We start from the raw sequence: 19,325 nt of genomic DNA on the forward strand, positions 1-19,325 counted from the left end.
TCCCAAGACCAGGTATACTCTATAAACCCTTGTTCTTTTGGTAATTGTCAAGGTTGGTCCTTATATGAGAAAAGGGTGGTAAATGAGTATGCGGGGAATACGTAAGTGTACGCTTAGCGTACTCATAAGCGTGTTTTTGATGCGGAAGCCGCCTAGTACGCTGAGCGTACCAGAAGGTACGTTGGGCGTACTAGGCCCAGAGTGAAAACCATAATTTGGGGTATGCCCCTATTTAAAGGACATGATGGCCTCATATCTGGCCACCATTGCCAGACATCAAACCTCTCAAACCCTAATTTCTCGTCCCTTAAGCTAGTAAGGCAATTTGTGAGTTATTGAGTGTTCGTGTGTTTCTTTGGTGTGAAGAAGAAGCTTTGAAGAGGAAGGAGTAGGATTCCAAGCTTTGGATCTGAGCTTATCTATGGTTGGAGCTTCAGTTAGAGGTATAAAGCTTAAAGCTTTATCACTCTTTTGAATTGTGCATCATTTTAGTCCATTTTAGGGTTTTGGTCCCAAATTTGGATGCTCTATGAGATATTGAGCTCCAGAGTTTATTATAAACTCCTTTGAGTGTTTTGAGTGGTGTAGAGTCATAAAAATCGAGACTTGAACGTTTGAATCAAACCATGCATGAGTTATGAGCATATTTGGGAATAGAGAGTGAGAGTTTTGAAGTTTGTGGCTTTATCAGCCATGCAAACGCATAAAGTTGCGGACTTTATGGAGTAAGAGTCTTTAGGACGCCCAGATATGAAATTTTAGCTAAGGTCTTAACGGATTAAGACTAAACGAGTGAGAAAAAAAAATTGGGATGTACGCTGATCGTAATCCCAGTACGCGCAACATAGGACTAAGAATCCCTGATGCATGCGTGGCAAAGGAGTACGCCCAACTAGAGATGAGATTTAGAACCGGAAAACCGGACCGGAACCGAACCGGAACCGGACCCGTTAGAACCGGAATATATAGAACCGGGTCCGGTTCCGGGTTTAAAAATTAGATTTATCCGGGTTCCGGGTAATCCGGGTTTGGGTCCGGGTAAACCGGGTCTAAAATCCGGAACCGGTTTTTGGAACCGGAACCACTTTTAGGGTCGGAACCAGTTTTTGTGAAACGTTTACAAGATGCATATCTTATTCGTTTCAACTCCAATTGACATACGGTTTTTTCCAACATGTAGTTTAGAGTTTGTACATGATTCTAGACTATAAATTTGTCATTTTTAGTTTTATATTCATTGACTTACAGTCCTCAAAAGTTGAGATATCAAAGCTGAAAGTTTTTAGTTTTTTAGTTTTTTTGTATTCGGTGAAAGTTTTAAAACATGCATATCTAATTCGTTTGAAGTCGGATTGACATGTGGTTTTTTTTCCAAATTCTAGTTTACAGTTTGTACATGAGTTTAGACTATAATTTTGTCATTTTTGGTTTAACATTCAATGATTTACAATCCTCCGAAGTCGGGATATCAAAACTGAAAATTTTCAACTTTTCAGCTATTTGTTTTTGTACTTTGTATTATGTGAAAATATTAACACAAGTATATCTCATTCGTTTAAATTTGGATTGACATGCGGGTTTTTCCATAGTGTATTTTAGAGTTTGTACATGATTTTAGACTCTAATTTTGTTAATTGTGGTTTCGTATTCAATAAGTTACAGCCCCCCAAAGTCGGGATATTAATATGAAAATTTTCAAAGTTCAACCCACTAAGTAGTAAGTAATTACCAAAAAATTCCGGTTTTTTCGGGTTTTCCGGGTCTAAACCCACTTTATCCGGTTCCAACCTACCCACTTTGATGTTTCCGGGTTTTCCGGTTCTAGACCCACTTTACCCGGAACCATACCCGGAACCGAACCGGAACCGATTCCTATATACCTGTCCGGTTTCCGGTTCTATAAAATCCCGTTAACCGGTTCCGGGTTTTCCGGGTCCGGGTCCATCCGGTCCGGGTTTGGACCCACTTTCATCCCTACGCCCAACGTAGAGGGCTTGTACGCACTGTCGTTGACTTTGAGTTGACTTTTAGGGTTTGGTCAATTTGTGGACTATTAAGGCCATGGAAGGGTAAAATGGTCTTTTATCCTTCAGTGAGTTTGTAGAAGGATTACTCTAGCTTCTTTGAGAGCCGTTATTAATTAGAAATAATTATCGTTTGTGTTAGGCGGAGGCTAGACCAGTGATTTGAGTTCGAGGCTATCTGATTTCTTACGAGGTGAGTCTTCTTACTATACTTACCTGAGTGGTAATACCGAGCGGCGGGAGGGCCTAATCTGAGTTATTTGACCAGAGAGTCCTATGTGCTTATATTGAGTTATATGATATTGTGCTTTTCTGTCTTTGTGTTATTTGCTATGTTATTCTGTGTTTTTCTTAGATCGGACCGGAGGGTCCAAACCGAGTTGTGAGACGGGAGGGTCTTCACTGAGATATAGGACTGGAGGGTCCAACCTGAGCTGTGAGACTGGAGGGTCCTCACCAAAATACAGGGCTGGAGGGTCCAACCCAAGCTGTGAGACCGGAGGGTCCTCACAGAGACACATGACCAGAGGGTCCACACCGAGTTATAGTTATGAGAGGCTAATTATTTGTGTATGTGGTATTTTGGGGAACTCATTAAGATTTATGTTTACCGTGTTGTGTGATATGTGTTTCAGGTACTTCTCAGGATCGCGGGAAGGCACCGGCTTGATAGTACACACTAGAGCGAGATTATTTTTATGATTCTGAGATAGTGATTTTTACTTGTGGATTTATTGACATTTGAGACACTTGTGGTTTTTGAAAAATGTAAAATGATTTTAATGTGTTTTAAAAATGAAAATTTTGGTTTGAAAATTTACGTTGTTACAACTTATCAATATAACACAGAGAACACATTCATATATTAATACAAAAAATTGTTTTATTTATAGAGATCTCAATAACTATAAATAATAAAACATAAACTTGATTTTATTAGTTATCAGATACTATAACTGTAAAAATTATTACAATTATTGTGTGTTGTAAACAAAGAAATGTAGGAATTCTCTCGAGCAACATAAATATTCCTGTCCAACAGACCTTGATGATCTATAGTAACACCAAAAGTGGCAAAATAGTTGGTATTGGATATGTTATTTGTAAATCAACATTCACATAATGATCACCTCCAATAAGAGCAATAGCAACAACTCTATGAGTTGAGATGTCTTGGGGATCAAGCCGTAATGGAAAACATGTTGACGGACTATCTTTGCTTAAAAATTGAACTATTACACCATATTTGTTAACAATGAGTGGCATAATCAACCAATGATATTTTGGCGCGAAACGTGATCTATTGAAATTCAGTGGGTGATTTTATGGTGTTTAAATCGTAATAAAAAAAAATATGTGTGTACCCAACCGAGTACGCTAACAACTCATTATGTATATTTAAACAAATTTGATGCCAATTATCTTTAATGTAACCAAGACACACAACTATTATACAAAATCCATAATTTCCATCTCCCCTCGCATTTTGTATGGGTGTGACATATGGATGAAATTCAATTGGAATTTCATTCATAAGTGGATCTGATTATAGATTATTTGCTCTTGGTTGAAGTATGTGTTATGAATCAATTGTTCCTGATTAAAGGTTGTGTTGAACATTAAAGGTTCTTGGAACGAGTACGTGTTGTGCCTATCCGATTCATGGTTTAGATCATACAAATTAGACCCCATATAATCAGGTGTATAAGTAGAAATGCTATGTTTAAAAGGATATTGAGTTGGTGGCGCTTGAGTTGGTTGATCTTAAGTTGGCGGGTCTCGGTTTAAATCAATATGAGTTTTCTTAAAATTGTTGACGGTGTGATTAAGTTTATTAACTTCCTTGCTACACTTAACTTAACATGCCTTATTTTTTTATGAGAGTCATTTCTCTATCAGTCATGATAAGTCATGATAAGACGCAGCAACATACATCATTCCATTACCGATTTTAGTTGGTGACATCTCTTTTTAACAATTTAATTTGTAAAATAATATTCTTGTTATAATTAATAAAAAAATGGTCATCTTAAGTATTAAAATAATATTCGAAACATCTTTTGTTAAAAATATGAGGGTGTAAATTTAAAAAAAATATAATAAAATAAAAAAATAATAAAAAAAATATAAATGAAAATTAGACAAATACATGACTATTTGATTCAACACACATTCGTATGAAAATAACATATTCCATGATAAGTATATATATATATATATATATATATATATATATATATATATATATATATATATATATATATATATATATATATATATATATATATATATATATATATATATATATATTAAAATTGTCAATCCAATTAAAGATTTAACAGTTTTGGTCCTCTGATTATGGATGGGATTGCAGTTGTGTCTGCTTTTTTTAGGGGTATTTTTTTTGTCGTTTTGTAGGTTCACCGTATATCCATTTCTTTCTTCGAAACTGTGTATTCCACCACCGCCAAGCTTCTGACACAACAGATACGTGGCTTCTCTCTTTTCTTTTCTTTTCTTTCTCTTCTCCATCTCCTTGCTTACTCACCCTCAATTATATCTCTTCCTACCGCCATTGTTTCGTAGAGCTTCCACCGTTTCATTTTCCTTCTGCATCCCTTCAATGCGATTCTTACCCTTTTCGTTTTAATTCTGTAAATCATCCGTCGATGTGCTCCACCGCCTGGCTACATAACCAATTGTTTTGGGCCAACCCGCTATTATATGCCCATTTTTTTTTCTGTATCTAACCTTATCGGAAGGACTTCCAAGTTCCATCGTTTCTATTCTTCCCTCTCCCTACTGTAGAAAATCGACCGACACTTCTATCTCACATACCAAACCCCTCTGCCTCTAAACTCCTCTCATACTCGAATTCCCCTACGTTTGTAGAGAACGGTGATTTCAGGGAAACGATCAGACCCTACTGTTCTCACTTATGCTTCTCCTCGACCGCCATCGAAGGACCAGTGCACCACCACTCTTTCTTTGCCCTCACACCGCATCGACAGCAATACAAACGTAGGAAGGCGCTGATTCATATGTCTAATTATGATCTTTTAGGGTTTATCCACGTCGTTTCAGATAAAATATCCTCAACAGAGAAACGACTTTAAGGTGATTTACTGATTTCATATTCGAAGGTACATATGGTTCTGTTCGTAAGCTTTCACAAACATATGAACATAACCACATGTGCCTTCTCGCTTTTACCTTTTCAGCTGGATTTCTTGATTTCCAAAGATGTTATATTCCAGCGACGGACTGTCGGTCGTCTTGATGGATATAAATTTTGAACGATAGTTGACTATTTTACCCTTTTGTAAGTGGTTTTAATGTTTGGTTTTATGATTTCTTAGGACATAAAAGAACTTGATTTCTACTTGAAGTAGCTGCAGAACAGGGCAGAAGAGAGCTTAAACAATCTTAGTTTATGATCAAGTCTTCTTTTATATCTCATTTAATTTAATTTGACCTGAATTTTGTTTGACTTAATGAATTTTGAATGGATCATGTTAGTTCTATCTCCATGGATCCGTGCTTTTGATACCAATAATCCAATTTTAATGTTATATTTTATTTCACTAATTTTTGTTGATAAAACTCAGCTCTTAAATGAGTAAAGCCTAAATGGAAAGCATTATGTAAAAAAGGAGACCAGATGGATTGGAATTAGGACAGGAGTAGCTGCAACAACTAAAATGATCACTATTGCTCTATGTTGCACGAATTATAAAAATGTCAACTTTATTATCAATATTCAACACCTACAAATTTTGAAAAAGGTATTCATACTTTTATTATCAACTCTCCTATCTTTTAATATTTCTTATTAAAGTATTGATATTAAACTTCTCCATATTTTCCTATAATATTTGACTGTTGGCACCAGGATGGTGATGTGGGTCCCATGCCTGGTACAACCAACATTGAAAACCTGAACCAGAACAAGAATTTGGCTGGCCTTTAATGGATCAGAGAGGCTATTGGTGTTTGTGCTGGTATATGCCCCTTCAACTTCCCAGCAATGATTCCTTTGTGGGTATGATTATGATTCTCATTTCCCAATTTACCCTTACTCTGTTTCACCATGAATAAACAAAAAGAAGAACAAGTTATCTTCATTCTTGATTTTTGATTAATAAACAGTTTTTCTTAATTGTTCTAGATTTGCAGGCAGGAAGTCTAACAAATTTCTTTTATTTTTTTTTAATAGTGATTTCCAACAGTTGCAGTAAGACAGACTAATTTCTGCTTGAGTTCATTGATTTTATATGTACTTTTGAGAAATCTGATTACATGTTATATAATTTAATAGCTTTTGACCATTTTACAATTTTGTAGTTATATAATTTAAAGCAATGTATTTTATAAAAATTAGCTTTTATGCCTTTTTAAAATGACAAACATATTTGTGATGTGCAGGTTTGAAAGAATTTGAAGGGGGTGAGAGAGAATGACTGAATGACCTATTGCTCAGATGACACAAAATTACGATCGGTGCAATCAAACAACCCAAAAAGGTATCTGTTTTAAACTTTTTTTTTTCTGAAGAACACGAGGGATGCTTCACTTTTATATTTTTAGTGTTTTGTGAAGGGTTTCATTGACATGTTTGGATTCGTTTATAGGCAAGAGCTTAATATTGTGTTTAATTTGGTGTTAAAAGCTTACTAGCATTCTCTTTTTCAAAGTTTTAATGTAGTTGACAAACATATAAAGGACGTGATGTTTATATTAATAACATTCAATTCTTACAGTTCTAGTACAATATTGCCCTAAACATTGTTTTTTTTATTAATAAAACTCATTTTTTATAGTTTTAGGACGATATTAAAAACATAATTTTTTGCATTTTTTTAGACCATATTGTCCCTGCACACTTTTTATATTGATAAAACCAATTTTTTCAGATTCAATACCACATTGAATGGAATTTTTCTGCACTGATTCATCCGATGGCACACTCACATACGGTGGCTACTCTGATCACATGGTTGCTGATGAGCACTTTGTGTTGCATTGGGCAGACAATTTGCCACTTGATTCCGGTGCTCCATTGCTATGTGTTTTGATCACAAACAAGTAATATGATATGTGTTTCAGATTCAATTTTGTTATTTGGTTCTTTTTTAATTTACAAATGTTCGATTCTATTATTTGGTTCTTTCTTTAGCTTATTTATGTTTGATTTTTTTTTCAGGGGGGTAAATGGGAGTAGTAGATAACAAGGAAATAAATCTTTGCCTGTGTGATCATCGGAATACACACCATGAACCATTATGTTTAGGTAAATTCCTTGACCCAATGATGTTTTTATTTCATAAAAGATTAAAATTTTCTGAATTTTTAGTTTTCTAATTCATCTTTTGATATGACAACATTATAAGCAAACACAACTGGAAGCAATGACGAGTGATATGACAATACTACAAGCAAACACAACTAGAGGCAATGACGAGTGAAAAAGTTGTAGTAGAATTCCAATTAGAGAAGAAGATGAAAAATATATCAAATATATGCAAAAGCTGAAACCGTTTGCACTTTCTCTCTCTACTCGCTCTCTCTAACTGACGCAGTGTTCTCGGAGTGATTTCGTCGGTGTTTCTTCATCGGTGAGCTGTTAATCTCATTGCTGAAGTATCTTCTCATCTATTTCCGTAGTCTCAATGGGAGCATCATCCAAACCGGATCGATTGAAAGATGTGAAGGTGAAACCTCCGGACAAAAGTGTTGTGGTCCGGTATAGTAGATCGGATGTCGATGTGAATGAAATGGTACCTCCTGGTGTTATTGAGAAGACTTATGCAGCTCTTTACAGAGCTCGACGTAAACCAACTGTGACGGGAGTTGTTGCTACTGGGATTGGGAAGGCTGGATGGAAGATGGAGGGTAAAGCTTTCAGAGTTAAGAATCGGGCAAGGAAAGCTATGGATCGTGCATCTCCAATGGATGCGGAAGGGTATATTGAGGAATTTGAGACTGAAGATGAAACGGAGCGGGAATCAGGGAGTGAAGGGATATGGGAATCTGACTCGAGTAGTCAACTAATAGCCAATAAGGAGTATCAAAATAAGGAGGATATGAAGGCTGAAGGTAATAAGAATTTAGCTGGGGGAAAGCAATCTATCTGTCCTGTGATTCAGATGTCCTGTGATTCAGATGAAGATTCAGATACCTTCAGGTAACACAGCTCTATTGACTAAAAATTGGGAGAATCCTTTAATTGGGGGAGATTTGTTAAGCCCTAATTCTGAAATGAATGCAATTACTAATCAAATGAAGATTGTTAATCCTTCGATTGTGGTTAGTGAGGTTACTGGATCAGGCCCTGTGAGTAATGTTGAGTGTATTGCTGATACTACTTTTAAGGGCAAGGAGGATAAAACTCAGAAGGATAATACTAATTGTAGCAATGTTTTTGAGGAATTCGATCCGAAGGTGGGATTTACTTTTCTTAATGATCTTAAGAAGCAAATGGAGATGGATAAAAATCTGAAGACTAATGAAGCTGAGGTGAATAATAATGGAGATAACACACTTGAACCTAGTGTTTACTGGGATGAGAATAGGAATTTGATAAATATGGAGGGTATTAGTGAATCTGAAAATGAGATGGCTGATAGAGATGTTAGTGGTCCACAGGTGAAGGGATTGAATTCTGTGGGAACCGTTATTAATAGTATTAACAGGGATCCCTCTTTACTGGGGCCTGCTGGGAAAGGAAGGAGGAAACCTGAAGATGATAATAATAGGAAAGGGAAAATTGAAATGTCTTATGCTGGAGCGTTGAGGGGCACTATGCATAAAGGGAAGTTAGAAGTGAAGTATATTCCTTCTAGTGATGGGAGAGAGGAAGGACCAGCTGTTATTCCTATTGAAAATCTGAAAGTAGCAAGTTTACCTTATGCTAATACCTTGTATGGGTATTTGATTAATAAGAAAGTTGCTTTTCCTGCTATTCAAAAAGAAGTTAAAAGGTTATGGAAGAATATAGGGCTTGAGGATATGTTTATGAACAGTAATGGGTTCATCTTCTTTAAATTTTCCAGTGAACAGGGAATGCAAGCAATGTTAGATGGAAGCCCTTGGCTAAAATTCAACAATATTCCTTTATTCTTACAAAGGTGGAGACCTGGTCTATCCCTTTCTAAAGCTAGACATGATAAAGTACCAGTATGGGCTAAAATATATGACCTTCCTTTGGAGGTGTGGAGTGGGGAAAATCTTTGCATTATAGCTAGTAAATTGGGAATTCCTTTGGCTTTTGATTCTTTTACTGAGGAGATGTGTCTTCAGCATAAAGGTAGGAATGCCTATGCTAGAATATTGGTTGACATGTCTGCTGGTAAGGAGTGGAAAAGGAAGATTGGAATTACTACATGGGATTTTGTGAAGAATTGTGCTGTTAATCAGGAGTTTTTGGTAGAGTATGCTTGGTATCCTTTAAGATGTAATCACTGTAAAGTGTTTGGGCATACTGATAAGGTATGTATGGCAGTGATTAATGAAGAAAATAAGATTAAAGAGGGAAATGATTCTGGGAATACTCAAAGATCTAAAGGTAAAGGAGTGATGGATAGTGAAGGATTTTTTGAAGTTGTCAAAAAAGAAGGTAACATTAGTGCTTCTTCATCTAAGTCTTTTGGAGGTGCTGGGAATATTGGGGCTAGATAGCAGCAAAACTACTAGGGCAATTATGGGAATAATTATAAAAGATCTAGTAATAAAGGAAATGGAAGTAATAAGGGGGAGTAGGGAAAGGGCGGAATGGGAAATGGGGGAATACTAGTGTAAGCCATTGGAATTGGGATAAGAACCAAGCGTTTGAAGCTTCTACTGCAAAAGGAAAACATGATGGTGGTGAGGTTTAGGATAAGGAAAAGATTACTGTTGAATTAACATCTGAAGGGGTTAATAAAGTTAAAAATGTCAATGGATTTGAGGTCTTAGGATCAATGGTGGATGATATTGTGGAAAGTATGGAAGAAGATGTTATGAACATTAATCAGGGGGTTTCTGATGTGACTGATATTAATGCTGGTGATGGAAATCCTCCTGATATTGGGAAGGATATAAAGGGATCAGAATTGAAGATGAGTGCAAACTTGGACCAAAGGAATGCCAATAAAGATGAGAAAATTGATAAAGGGGCTGGATCAAAGGCAGATTTGGGGGATGCTGTCAAAATCATGAAAATTATCCAATGATGAATTTTGGAGCCTGGAATATAAGAGGTCTAAATAAAGTGGTTAAGCAGAAGGAGGTGCGTGAGGTTATTAAAAATAATAATTTGGATATGTGTGGTATTTTGGAATCACATGTGTCTGTTTGGAAGCTGAAGAAAATTTGTGACAAAATATTCAAGAGATGGGGTTGGGTTTCTAATTGTAATTCTTGTGTTGGGGGTACTAGAATTATAGTTGGATGGAATGTTAATAAGTTTGACCTTATGGTGCTTGGTCAATCTAATCAGGTCCTGCACTGTATGGTGAGACATTTGGATTCCAATGAAGAGTTTTATGTTTCATTCATTTATGCTGCTTCTAGTTATTTGGAAAGGAGGTTCCTGTGGAGCAGCACTCTTGTGAAACATAAAATTGTGGTGGATAATAAGTCCTGGGTGATGCTTGGTGATTTTAATGTTGCTCTTAAGCCTTCGGAATATTCTGAAAGTACTTCCAGAAGTCCGGAAGGGGTTGATGACTTTATTGAGTGTATCAATGCTATTGAGGTGGAGGATATTAAAGGTACAGGGCTTCAATTTACTTGGATAAAATCTCCTTCTGTGGAATGTGGGTTACTCAAGAAACTTGATCGTATCATGGTCAATTTTAAGTTTTTGGAGAAGTTTTCGTTGGCTCATGCTATATTCAAACCGTATAAGATTTCTGATCATAGCCCAATAATCTTATCTATTCCTTGTTGTATACCTAAGCGGTTTCATTCGTTTAAATTTGTTAATTTCATTGCTGATTATGATGAATTCCTTCCTATAGTTGAGGAGGTATGGAGATTAAAGGTTGCTGGAGGATTCATCTTTAATGTTACGCAAAAGCTCAAGCTTTTAAAGAAACCCTGTCGAAGGCTTTTCTGTAATTCTTATATTTCAGGAAAGAAGTTATAATTATTAAGAGACAAATTAGATAATTTGCAAGTTGATATTGATAATAATCCGCATAATTTGTCTCTGAGGCGTGAGCATGCCAAGTTGTTAATGGACTATAATATGGCTTGTGAGAATGAGGAGAAGTTTCTATCGCAAAGGGCTAAAGTTAAATGGTTGAAAGAGGGTGATAGAAATACAAGTTTTTTTCATAAAATTGTCAAGAGCCATGTAAATAAAAATCGAATTTCAGTGATTATGGATGAAGAGGGTAGATGGGTAAGTGGGAAAAATATGATTGAAAGATTTGTTGGTCATTATAAAGCGTTTCTTGGTTCGAATTGTAGTATAGAGGATCGAATTTTGGATAATGAATTATTTGTTAATAAAATTGATCCATGTTTTGCCATTGAAATGATAAGAGTTGTGTCGGATGATGAGATAATGAGAGCTATGTTTGAAATTGAAGATAATCGAGCTCCGGGTCCTGATGGGTTTTCATCTAAGTTCTTTAAAGCTTCTTGGAAAGTGGTGGGTCCTGATGTTTGCAGGGCTGTCAGGGAGGTGTTATGGGTTGGGAAGATTCCGAAGTGTGTTAATGCTACCAGAATTATACTTGTCCCTAAGGTTGAGTTCCCTCGGAAAGTTACTGATTTTAGACCAATTGCTTGTTGTAATACCTTGTACAAATGCATTAGCAAGGTTATTGTCAATCGGATTCGAAATTGCTTAGGGATGATAGTTGATCTTAATCAATCGGCTTTCATTCCTGGGAGATCTATTTTGGACAACATTCTTCTTGTTCAAGATTTGATGGCGAGATACAATAGGAAGGATGGCCCTCCTAAGTGTGCCCTAAAAATAGATATCCAAAAAGCTTATGACACTATTGATTGGAAATTCCTTAAGCAAGCTTTGATTGGGTTTGGATTCCATCCAGTTATGGTCCAGTGGATAATGATGTGTGTTACTTCAACTTTATTTACTGTGAATATTAATGGAGAGGACAATGGGTTTTTTGAAGGGAAGAGAGGCTTGAGACAGGGTGATCCCTTATCTCCCTATCTGTTTACTCTTATCATGGAAATATTTAATCTTTTGCTGAAAAAGAATATTGAAAATAGCCCTAATTTCAAATTCCATAGTAGATGAAAATACCAGAAAATCACTCACTTATGTTTTGCAGATGACTTGTTGATGTTTTGTCATGGTGATACTGGTTCTGCTAGAGTGATTAAGAATTCGTTGGATTGTTTCAAGGATCTTTCTGGATTGAGTGCCAGTATGAATAAGATCCTGATTTTTTTCAGCTGTGTTGATCCTGCTGTGAGGTGTACTATTAATAGTATACTTCCTTTTGATGTCGGGAAGTTTCCGTTCAAGTACCTGGGTGTGCCGTTAACAGTTAATAAATTGTTTAGAAGGGATTGTAAAGTTTTGGTTGATAAAGTTAGAATGTGCATCCTAAGTTGGAAGCACAAGTGTTTGTCTTATGTCGGAAGACTTCAACTTATTGGTTTTGTTTTATCAGCTTTGCATGTTTATTGGGCATCGGTTTTTAAGCTTCCTGTTGCCACTATTTCTGAGATTGAGAAGATTTGTAGGGGTTATTTGTGGAGTGGTGGTGATCTTGTGAAGGGTAAAGCCAAAGTTAAGTGGAAAATGGTGTGTAGTCCAAAAGAGAATGGGGTTTAGGATTGAAAGACCTTAGAAGATGGAATGATGTGCTGTTATCCAAACATGTGTGGAATATTGTTAATAATAAGAAGTCTTTGTGGGTGAAGTGGGTCTATAAGTTTTACTTAAAAGAAAGGAATTTTTGGGATATTCAAGTTAAAAAGAATTTCTGTTGGACTTGGAAAACGATTTTAATTGCTAGGAACATTGTTCGTCCCCATATTGTTTCTTGTATTGGATCCGGTGAGAACACTTCCTTATGGCATGACAGGTGGCACCCGATTGGGATTTGAGTATGTTAATCTCGAGGAGTGAGTGGATTAGGGCGGGTTTCAATGATATGTCAAAAGTGAAGGATATTTTTGTGAATGGCCAATTGTGTTGGCTGACTGATTGGCTAGAAAATTACCCTGGTTTGATGGATTGGCCTTTGTTTGTTAATAATGAAGGAACTGAAGATAAGATAATTTGGAGAGATAATAATGGAAAGTGTAAAAGATTTTCTTGCAAGCAGGTGTGGTCGGATGTCAATTTTTTTGGGCCAAAGGTTCCTTGGTTTCACACAATTTGGTTTAGTAATAACATTCCAAGGAATGCGTTTATCCTTTGGATGGCAATTTTGGGTAAATTAAAGACTCAGGACAGGCTGCTAAGCTGGGAAATTAAAGGTAATCTGTTTTGCCCTTTATGTTTGAAGATTAATGATTCCCGTGATCATTTATTTTTTAAGTGTGATTTCTCTAAGCTTATTTGGGAGTATTTCTCTAATAAGGTTGACATCAGGGTGAGTTATGGTAATTGGAAGGAGTTTATTTATAAGTTTTGTGAGCAGGTGAAAGGCAAATCTATTGGGGTTTTTATAAAGAAACTGGTTTTGGCAGGTTGTGTGTCGCATATTTGGCATGAAAGAAATATGAGATTTTTTAGAAATAATTTTAGATCCCCATTCTCTGTTACTTGTTGTATTGAGAAATAAATTCAATCGAGGTTATTGGGGTTGAAGTATGAATCAAAAGTTATTAAGGAGAAAGTGTGGAGATGTTGGGGTATAGATAGAAATAATGATGTTGATAATGGGAATAAGGATAATGAAGTCTAGAAACAGGGTGGGGCTGGTTGATTAGGTGAAAGTTAGGAAGAATGGGAATTGGTTGTGTTGGGTGATATGGCTGCATGTTTGGAGTAACAGAAAAGAGTTTTCCTGTGTTACTACTAGAATTGACGGTTTATGTTACTGGTTTGGGAGGTTGCTCCTGAATTTAGTAACTTGTACCTGTGGGAATTATTATTTGGATATGATCTTTGTTGAGAATATTCAAGTAATGATTCCTGGACATGTGATTGATGTCGTGTCCAGTATGCAACTGTTTGTGAATCTTGACTGGTTCTTTTGATGGATTATTCCCTTTTGGTTTAGTGTGTTGTACAGGTTTCTGTTGCTGACTGCGCAAACCTGTGAAGGGTTGTCGATTCGTGTGGAAAGTATGATGGATTATGGGAGGAGGAGCAAGTCTTGGATTGTGTTGCTGAGAAGTAAAAGATGGATGTCTGATTGCTGGAAGCATTGGAATAGCAGCTGGAGTGTGATTTTATGGTTGCTCTTTATTCATAGGGATGGAGAGTTTTGTAGTTATAATTTTGTTAAATTTGGTGTTTTTGGTAGTTTAACTGTTTTGTATTGGTTGTTGGGTTGGGTCCTAGGATTAGTCTATTGGACAGTGGGTTTTTTTAAGGGCCTTTCCCCTTGCATTAACTTTTTTGGTATGATGTGGGTTTGGTGGTGCAAGGGGTTGAAGTTACCTTTTTTTCGCACATCAAATAAGTCTTTGGAATAATTTTAGGACTTGTAAGGGTTTTTGGGGTAAAGTTGGGAGTTTTATGAGGATTAAGAAATGGTTTGGTAGTTGGTTATGGATTGGTTGGTCTCGTTAGGGTGTGTTTGTATTTTTGTTTTTTTTTTTATGTATTCTTTTATTTTTATTAATAAAGTTTGCTGAGCTTTGGTTCTTTCAAAAAAAAAGAGAAGAAGATGAAAAGTATCCAAGAAGCTCATGTTCATTATTATTTTTATTATTAACTATTTACTTTACTTCCAATTGTTGTGTTTAGGGAGGATTTATTTACTGATTATTGATTAGAGTGAGAGAACAGGTGGAAGTAGAAAAGAGCAGATTCATTCTGCATGCATCATCAACTTGGGATGGAGGCATTGACATGAAAGCCCTCAAGTAAGCTGATATTTTTTTATTTTGTTTTTTTATAATTATATATAATAAGATTATTAAATAATTTATTATTGATTTCAGGCCTCTACCCTTTCATCACCGTCATTTACTTGGGGCAAGCAAACAGGTAAGTGTAACTTACCTTCTTAAGACTTCATTCATATACAACAAAAAAAACAAATGTTGTTTTTTTCACTTTTCATATGGCTTTCTCTTATTGGGCGCTTTATATGAATTATATATGGGTGTGAATACGAAAATAAATGTAGTTGCAGAAGACTGCAAAGATTTTAGATATAGGAGATTCTGAGATTCCATTATTAGATGAACACATGGCTGAATTTATGGCTAATACCCTCTTTTACACCTCCTTTCTACATCTCACAAGTCACAACTACACAACACAAAAGTGCAGGTGACCCTTTACTCCTATTTATAAGAAGCATTATAATTGTCATTATATTGTGCATAAATATATAAACATAACTCATGTGTTTACTAAATGCTTTAATGTATTGGCTGAATTTTGTGGAAATATTACTCCTATTTATAAGAAGCATTATAATTGTCATTATATTATGCATAAATATATAAACATAACTCATGTGTTTACTAAATGCTTTAATGTAGTGGCTGAATTTTGTGGAAATATGGAGTTATGTAGGCTGACAAAGCACGTGGTGTTTTTAGACCCTTACAAAATTTCAGAATTTAACCATTGGACTTTACCTTATCTTGATTATGTCTAAGTACTTTTTTACTCTCTTGATGTTGTGTTATGTTTCCCATTTAGGCATTTACATATGTTGTATGAACTATGATATTGAATTTGTGCAGGTTCTGTGAAAAAACACAAGCACCATTAATACATGTTGATCTCCATATGGGTTCGGTCATGGTTACCCATGAGTCAAGTCAAGTCATTAACCCATAATTTGCATTCTATGGGCCAATGGAGTCTGACATTGTTGCTTTTATTGGAAATCTATTTTTAGCTTATTTTGCAAAAGATGGACATGTGGATCAAGGGAATGACTAAAAAGTATGTAGTTTTCATTTGATTTGTAATTATGCTTTTAAAAGATTTTTGGTTTTAAAGTGGTAAATATTGTGAATACCGACATATAAAAAATGGATAATGGATACAATAGTAGATAGTTGGAATCTTTTTTTATAAAAAGTTTACTTCTTTTTAGGACATACACAAAGAGGGACCTGGTGAGGCATACCTTCTGGAAATTTGTAATGATTTGGGGTTTTGGTAGCTTATGAAACAGAGATTTGTTCCATGAATCCCTTGGATTTGCTTCTGCCAGAATGATGATGTAATGTAATGTTTGCGTTGTTTGACTGATTGTGAAATGTGTAAATTACCCTTTAATTGTAGGCGAATTGTTGGGGTGGCTCATATGGAGGATTTTGAGTCGATTAGTGATCTTGAGAAAAGATTAGATTGTTACCGAAAATAGCAACGTATCGTCCATGATATCATTGTATTTTCATTTGTTCGAACCTAACACAAACTGCTAATGATTGCAACATCTATTTGTACTTTACTTTGTTTTTAAGCATCGTACCTTCAGAAGCAACCAATTATAGCGTCCTATTTTCATGACCCACCAAAAAAAAATCCGACCCGTGCATCGCACGGGCTTCTTCACTAGTTATTATTATTATTATTATTATTATTATTATTATTATTATTATTATTATGTGAGGGCCTTAAATGAAAATATTGGATAGATTGATCGGACATTATTATAAGTACGGATTATGTACATAAGGTATTAGTGTATTAAAAAAATTAATATTAATAAACGACAATGAACGCAAAAAAAAAAAAAAAAAAAAAAAAAAAAAAAAAAAAAAAAACGAAAAAAAAGAATTTTAAAATAAAAAAACAAAGATTTCGCAGAGATGTAGAGCATCCACAGAGTCTTTAATGGATATGCAGAGGGTGCTCTGCAGATCCTAAGTTCATTATTTTTAGACTAAACTGCAAATTTGGTCAATGTGGTTAGCAAAAATATGTGGATGGAGTCCAAAAAGTTTTCAACTTGCACCATTTATCCAAAATAAGAAACTTTTTGTGGTTTTAGTCCCTCAAAAAGTTGAAAGGACTATTTTGCCCTTTTAATTTTTTGTATTTGTTTTAACACCCTTTTAATTTAAAAAATAATAGAAAAAACAAGAATTGGCCCACCCCACCCTCACCCACTGTACCGATATCCCCTCTCTCTCATCATCTTCTTCCTTACTGCTCCATTTTACACCCTTGATTTTTTAACCAAATTATACTAGTTACAGAGAGGCTTAAAAACACCAAAAACATAGAAGCTCAAACACAACAGAAATAGATAAGCTCAAACACACATACACACATAATGTTAGAACTTCATCAATGGAGTGTTTGAAGGATTAAAGAGAGGGAATCTAACCTAGAAATACAAATTCCATGAACATTTAGAACGGAGAAAACGAAACATCAAGGGTGATTACAAATGAAAGAAAATCTGTAACAAAACAATGATGGAGGAGATGTTTCCCGACGGTACCCATCTTCCTCGAGTGACAGCCAACATTATTCATAGGAGGAAACGTTCCTATAGTTTGACAGTGTTGGTGTATGCTTGGTTGATGGGTTTTTTCAATTTGAAGTCTGATGACAAGAACTTAGTAAGGAATTGGTATAATTGATCCCGTCTTGCACTTAAAGTGAAGAAGACAAAAATGGAGGTAAGGTGTGATACCTTGTCTCCCTCTTACCAAAAATAAGTGTATATGTATGTCAATATGTCTATCTGCTGAACTCATCGCCCCTTCTTTGTGGGTTTACATTAAAATCTTTTTTTCTTGGATTCAGGGGGTTTTAATCACTAGGTTTGTAAACCCAGTTCAAGAGGTGATTACAATGATCCAAGGGAAAGGTTGGAAATGCAGGAAAAAGAAATTTGCTGTAAAGGGTGCGAATAGGATGTTCTTTGATTTTCTTAGTTCAGTTTTTTTTTTCTAGGGCTTGATTTTGGATTTTGTTCTTCGTTTTGGGGATATCTGGAGAAGACGAAGTCTAGAAGGAGTTATGTGTGTGTCTATGTGTGTGTGTGTGAGGGAGAGGGAGAACGAGGGATACGGTGAAGAGAGAGTGGTGTGGGCCAATTCTTGTTTTTTTTTTATTTTTAAATTAAAAGGGTGTTAAAAAATACAAAAAATTAGAAAAAGAAATTAAAAGGGCAAAATAGTCTTTTCAACTTTTTGAGGGACTAAAACCACACAAAGTTTCTGATTTTGGACCAGTGGTGCAAGTTGAAAACTTTTTGGACTCCATCCACATATTTTTGCTAACCATAGGGACCAAATTTGCAGTTTAGTCTTATTTTTAACCTTTTTTTGTCAAATTTTTTACATAATCACATAAGGTATTAGTGTATTTAAAAAAAAATATTAATAAATGAAAATAAACGCAAAAAAACAAAACAAACGAAAAAAAATTAAAAAAATTAATAAACAAAGATTCCGCAGAGCTGTAGAGAATCTGCAGAGCCTTTAATGGATCCGCAGAGGGTGCTCTGCAGATCCTTTGGACATTTCATTATTTTTAACCTTTTTTTGTCAAATTTTTTACATAATAATCACATAAGATATTAGTGTATTTAAAAAAATTAAAAATTAATATTAATAAATGAAAATGAACGCAAAAAAAAAAAAAAAAAAACAAAAAAAAATTAAAAAACCCACATTCCGCAGAGCTGTAGAGGGATCCGCAGAGCTGTAGAGAGATCCGTAGAGGGTGCTCTGCGGATCCTTTGTTCATTTTCCGAAATACTTTTTTTCTTGGTTATTTTCTTTAAACCAACTATCTTTGTTGGTTATATTCCGAATTTTCTCAATCCTTTTTATATTTTTCTATGTTGTACATTGAATAATTAACATTTGCATAGTTGTCAACATGTTTGGTGACGTGGCTTTGAAAAAAACAATGATGTGTCAATCCTGGTACTAAAATCAACTGACAAATTGCAAAAATCTATCAATCATGGTACTAAAACCACTCTATGATTTATGATGCCAAATATGCTGAACTAATAAACCTAGGATATATATATATAATCATATCAATTAACTAGTATATATATGAAATAGAAAAATGAAAATATGCAGGAGTTGAAATGCAAAATCTGATAACAAACAGTGTATTCAAAGTGTGGAACTCGACCAAATAATAAAATGAAATACAAAGGCATTCTAATTAGGAAAATGAAAGTAATACTCGAAAGAAGAATTGATTATCAAATG

The 19,325-nt window shown here is 35.1% G+C and overlaps 2 protein-coding genes across 12 annotated transcripts in view; one reads left to right on the forward strand and one right to left on the reverse strand.

The window, feature by feature from the left end:
- The window catches only part of LOC145066493 (cytochrome P450 CYP72A219-like), a 38,450-nt gene that overhangs the window by 11,906 nt on the left and 7,219 nt on the right, over positions 1-19,325 (reverse strand). The gene's annotated exons all lie outside the window — the stretch shown is intronic.
- On the forward strand, positions 4,489-16,413 carry LOC145066494 (uncharacterized). 11 transcript variants are annotated; one of them, XR_013688763.1, is made up of 11 exons: positions 4,489-5,141; positions 5,246-5,346; positions 5,633-5,809; positions 5,917-6,066; positions 6,450-6,547; positions 6,938-7,109; positions 7,228-7,314; positions 7,415-7,639; positions 14,225-15,035; positions 15,114-15,781; positions 15,870-16,413. XR_013688763.1 is itself a non-coding variant. In XM_079013765.1 (4 exons), exon 1 carries the CDS (start codon positions 8,283-8,285, stop codon positions 9,699-9,701), a length of 1,419 nt encoding a protein of 472 aa, XP_078869891.1. In that variant the 5' UTR covers positions 8,215-8,282; the 3' UTR covers positions 9,702-15,035; positions 15,114-15,781; positions 15,870-16,074; positions 16,229-16,350. The 11 variants fall into 11 exon arrangements, 8 of the variants coding, with proteins under 8 accessions (XP_078869891.1, XP_078869892.1, XP_078869893.1 ...); XR_013688762.1 differs by lacking the exon at positions 5,246-5,346 and having other exon boundaries at positions 5,384-5,809; XR_013688764.1 differs by lacking the exon at positions 7,415-7,639 and having other exon boundaries at positions 5,246-5,809.

The sequence above is a fragment of the Lactuca serriola genome, chromosome 8 (genome assembly GCF_051521515.1).
Source record: "Lactuca serriola cultivar US96UC23 chromosome 8, Lser_US96UC23_V15, whole genome shotgun sequence".
Taxonomy (NCBI): Eukaryota; Viridiplantae; Streptophyta; class Magnoliopsida; order Asterales; family Asteraceae; genus Lactuca; species Lactuca serriola.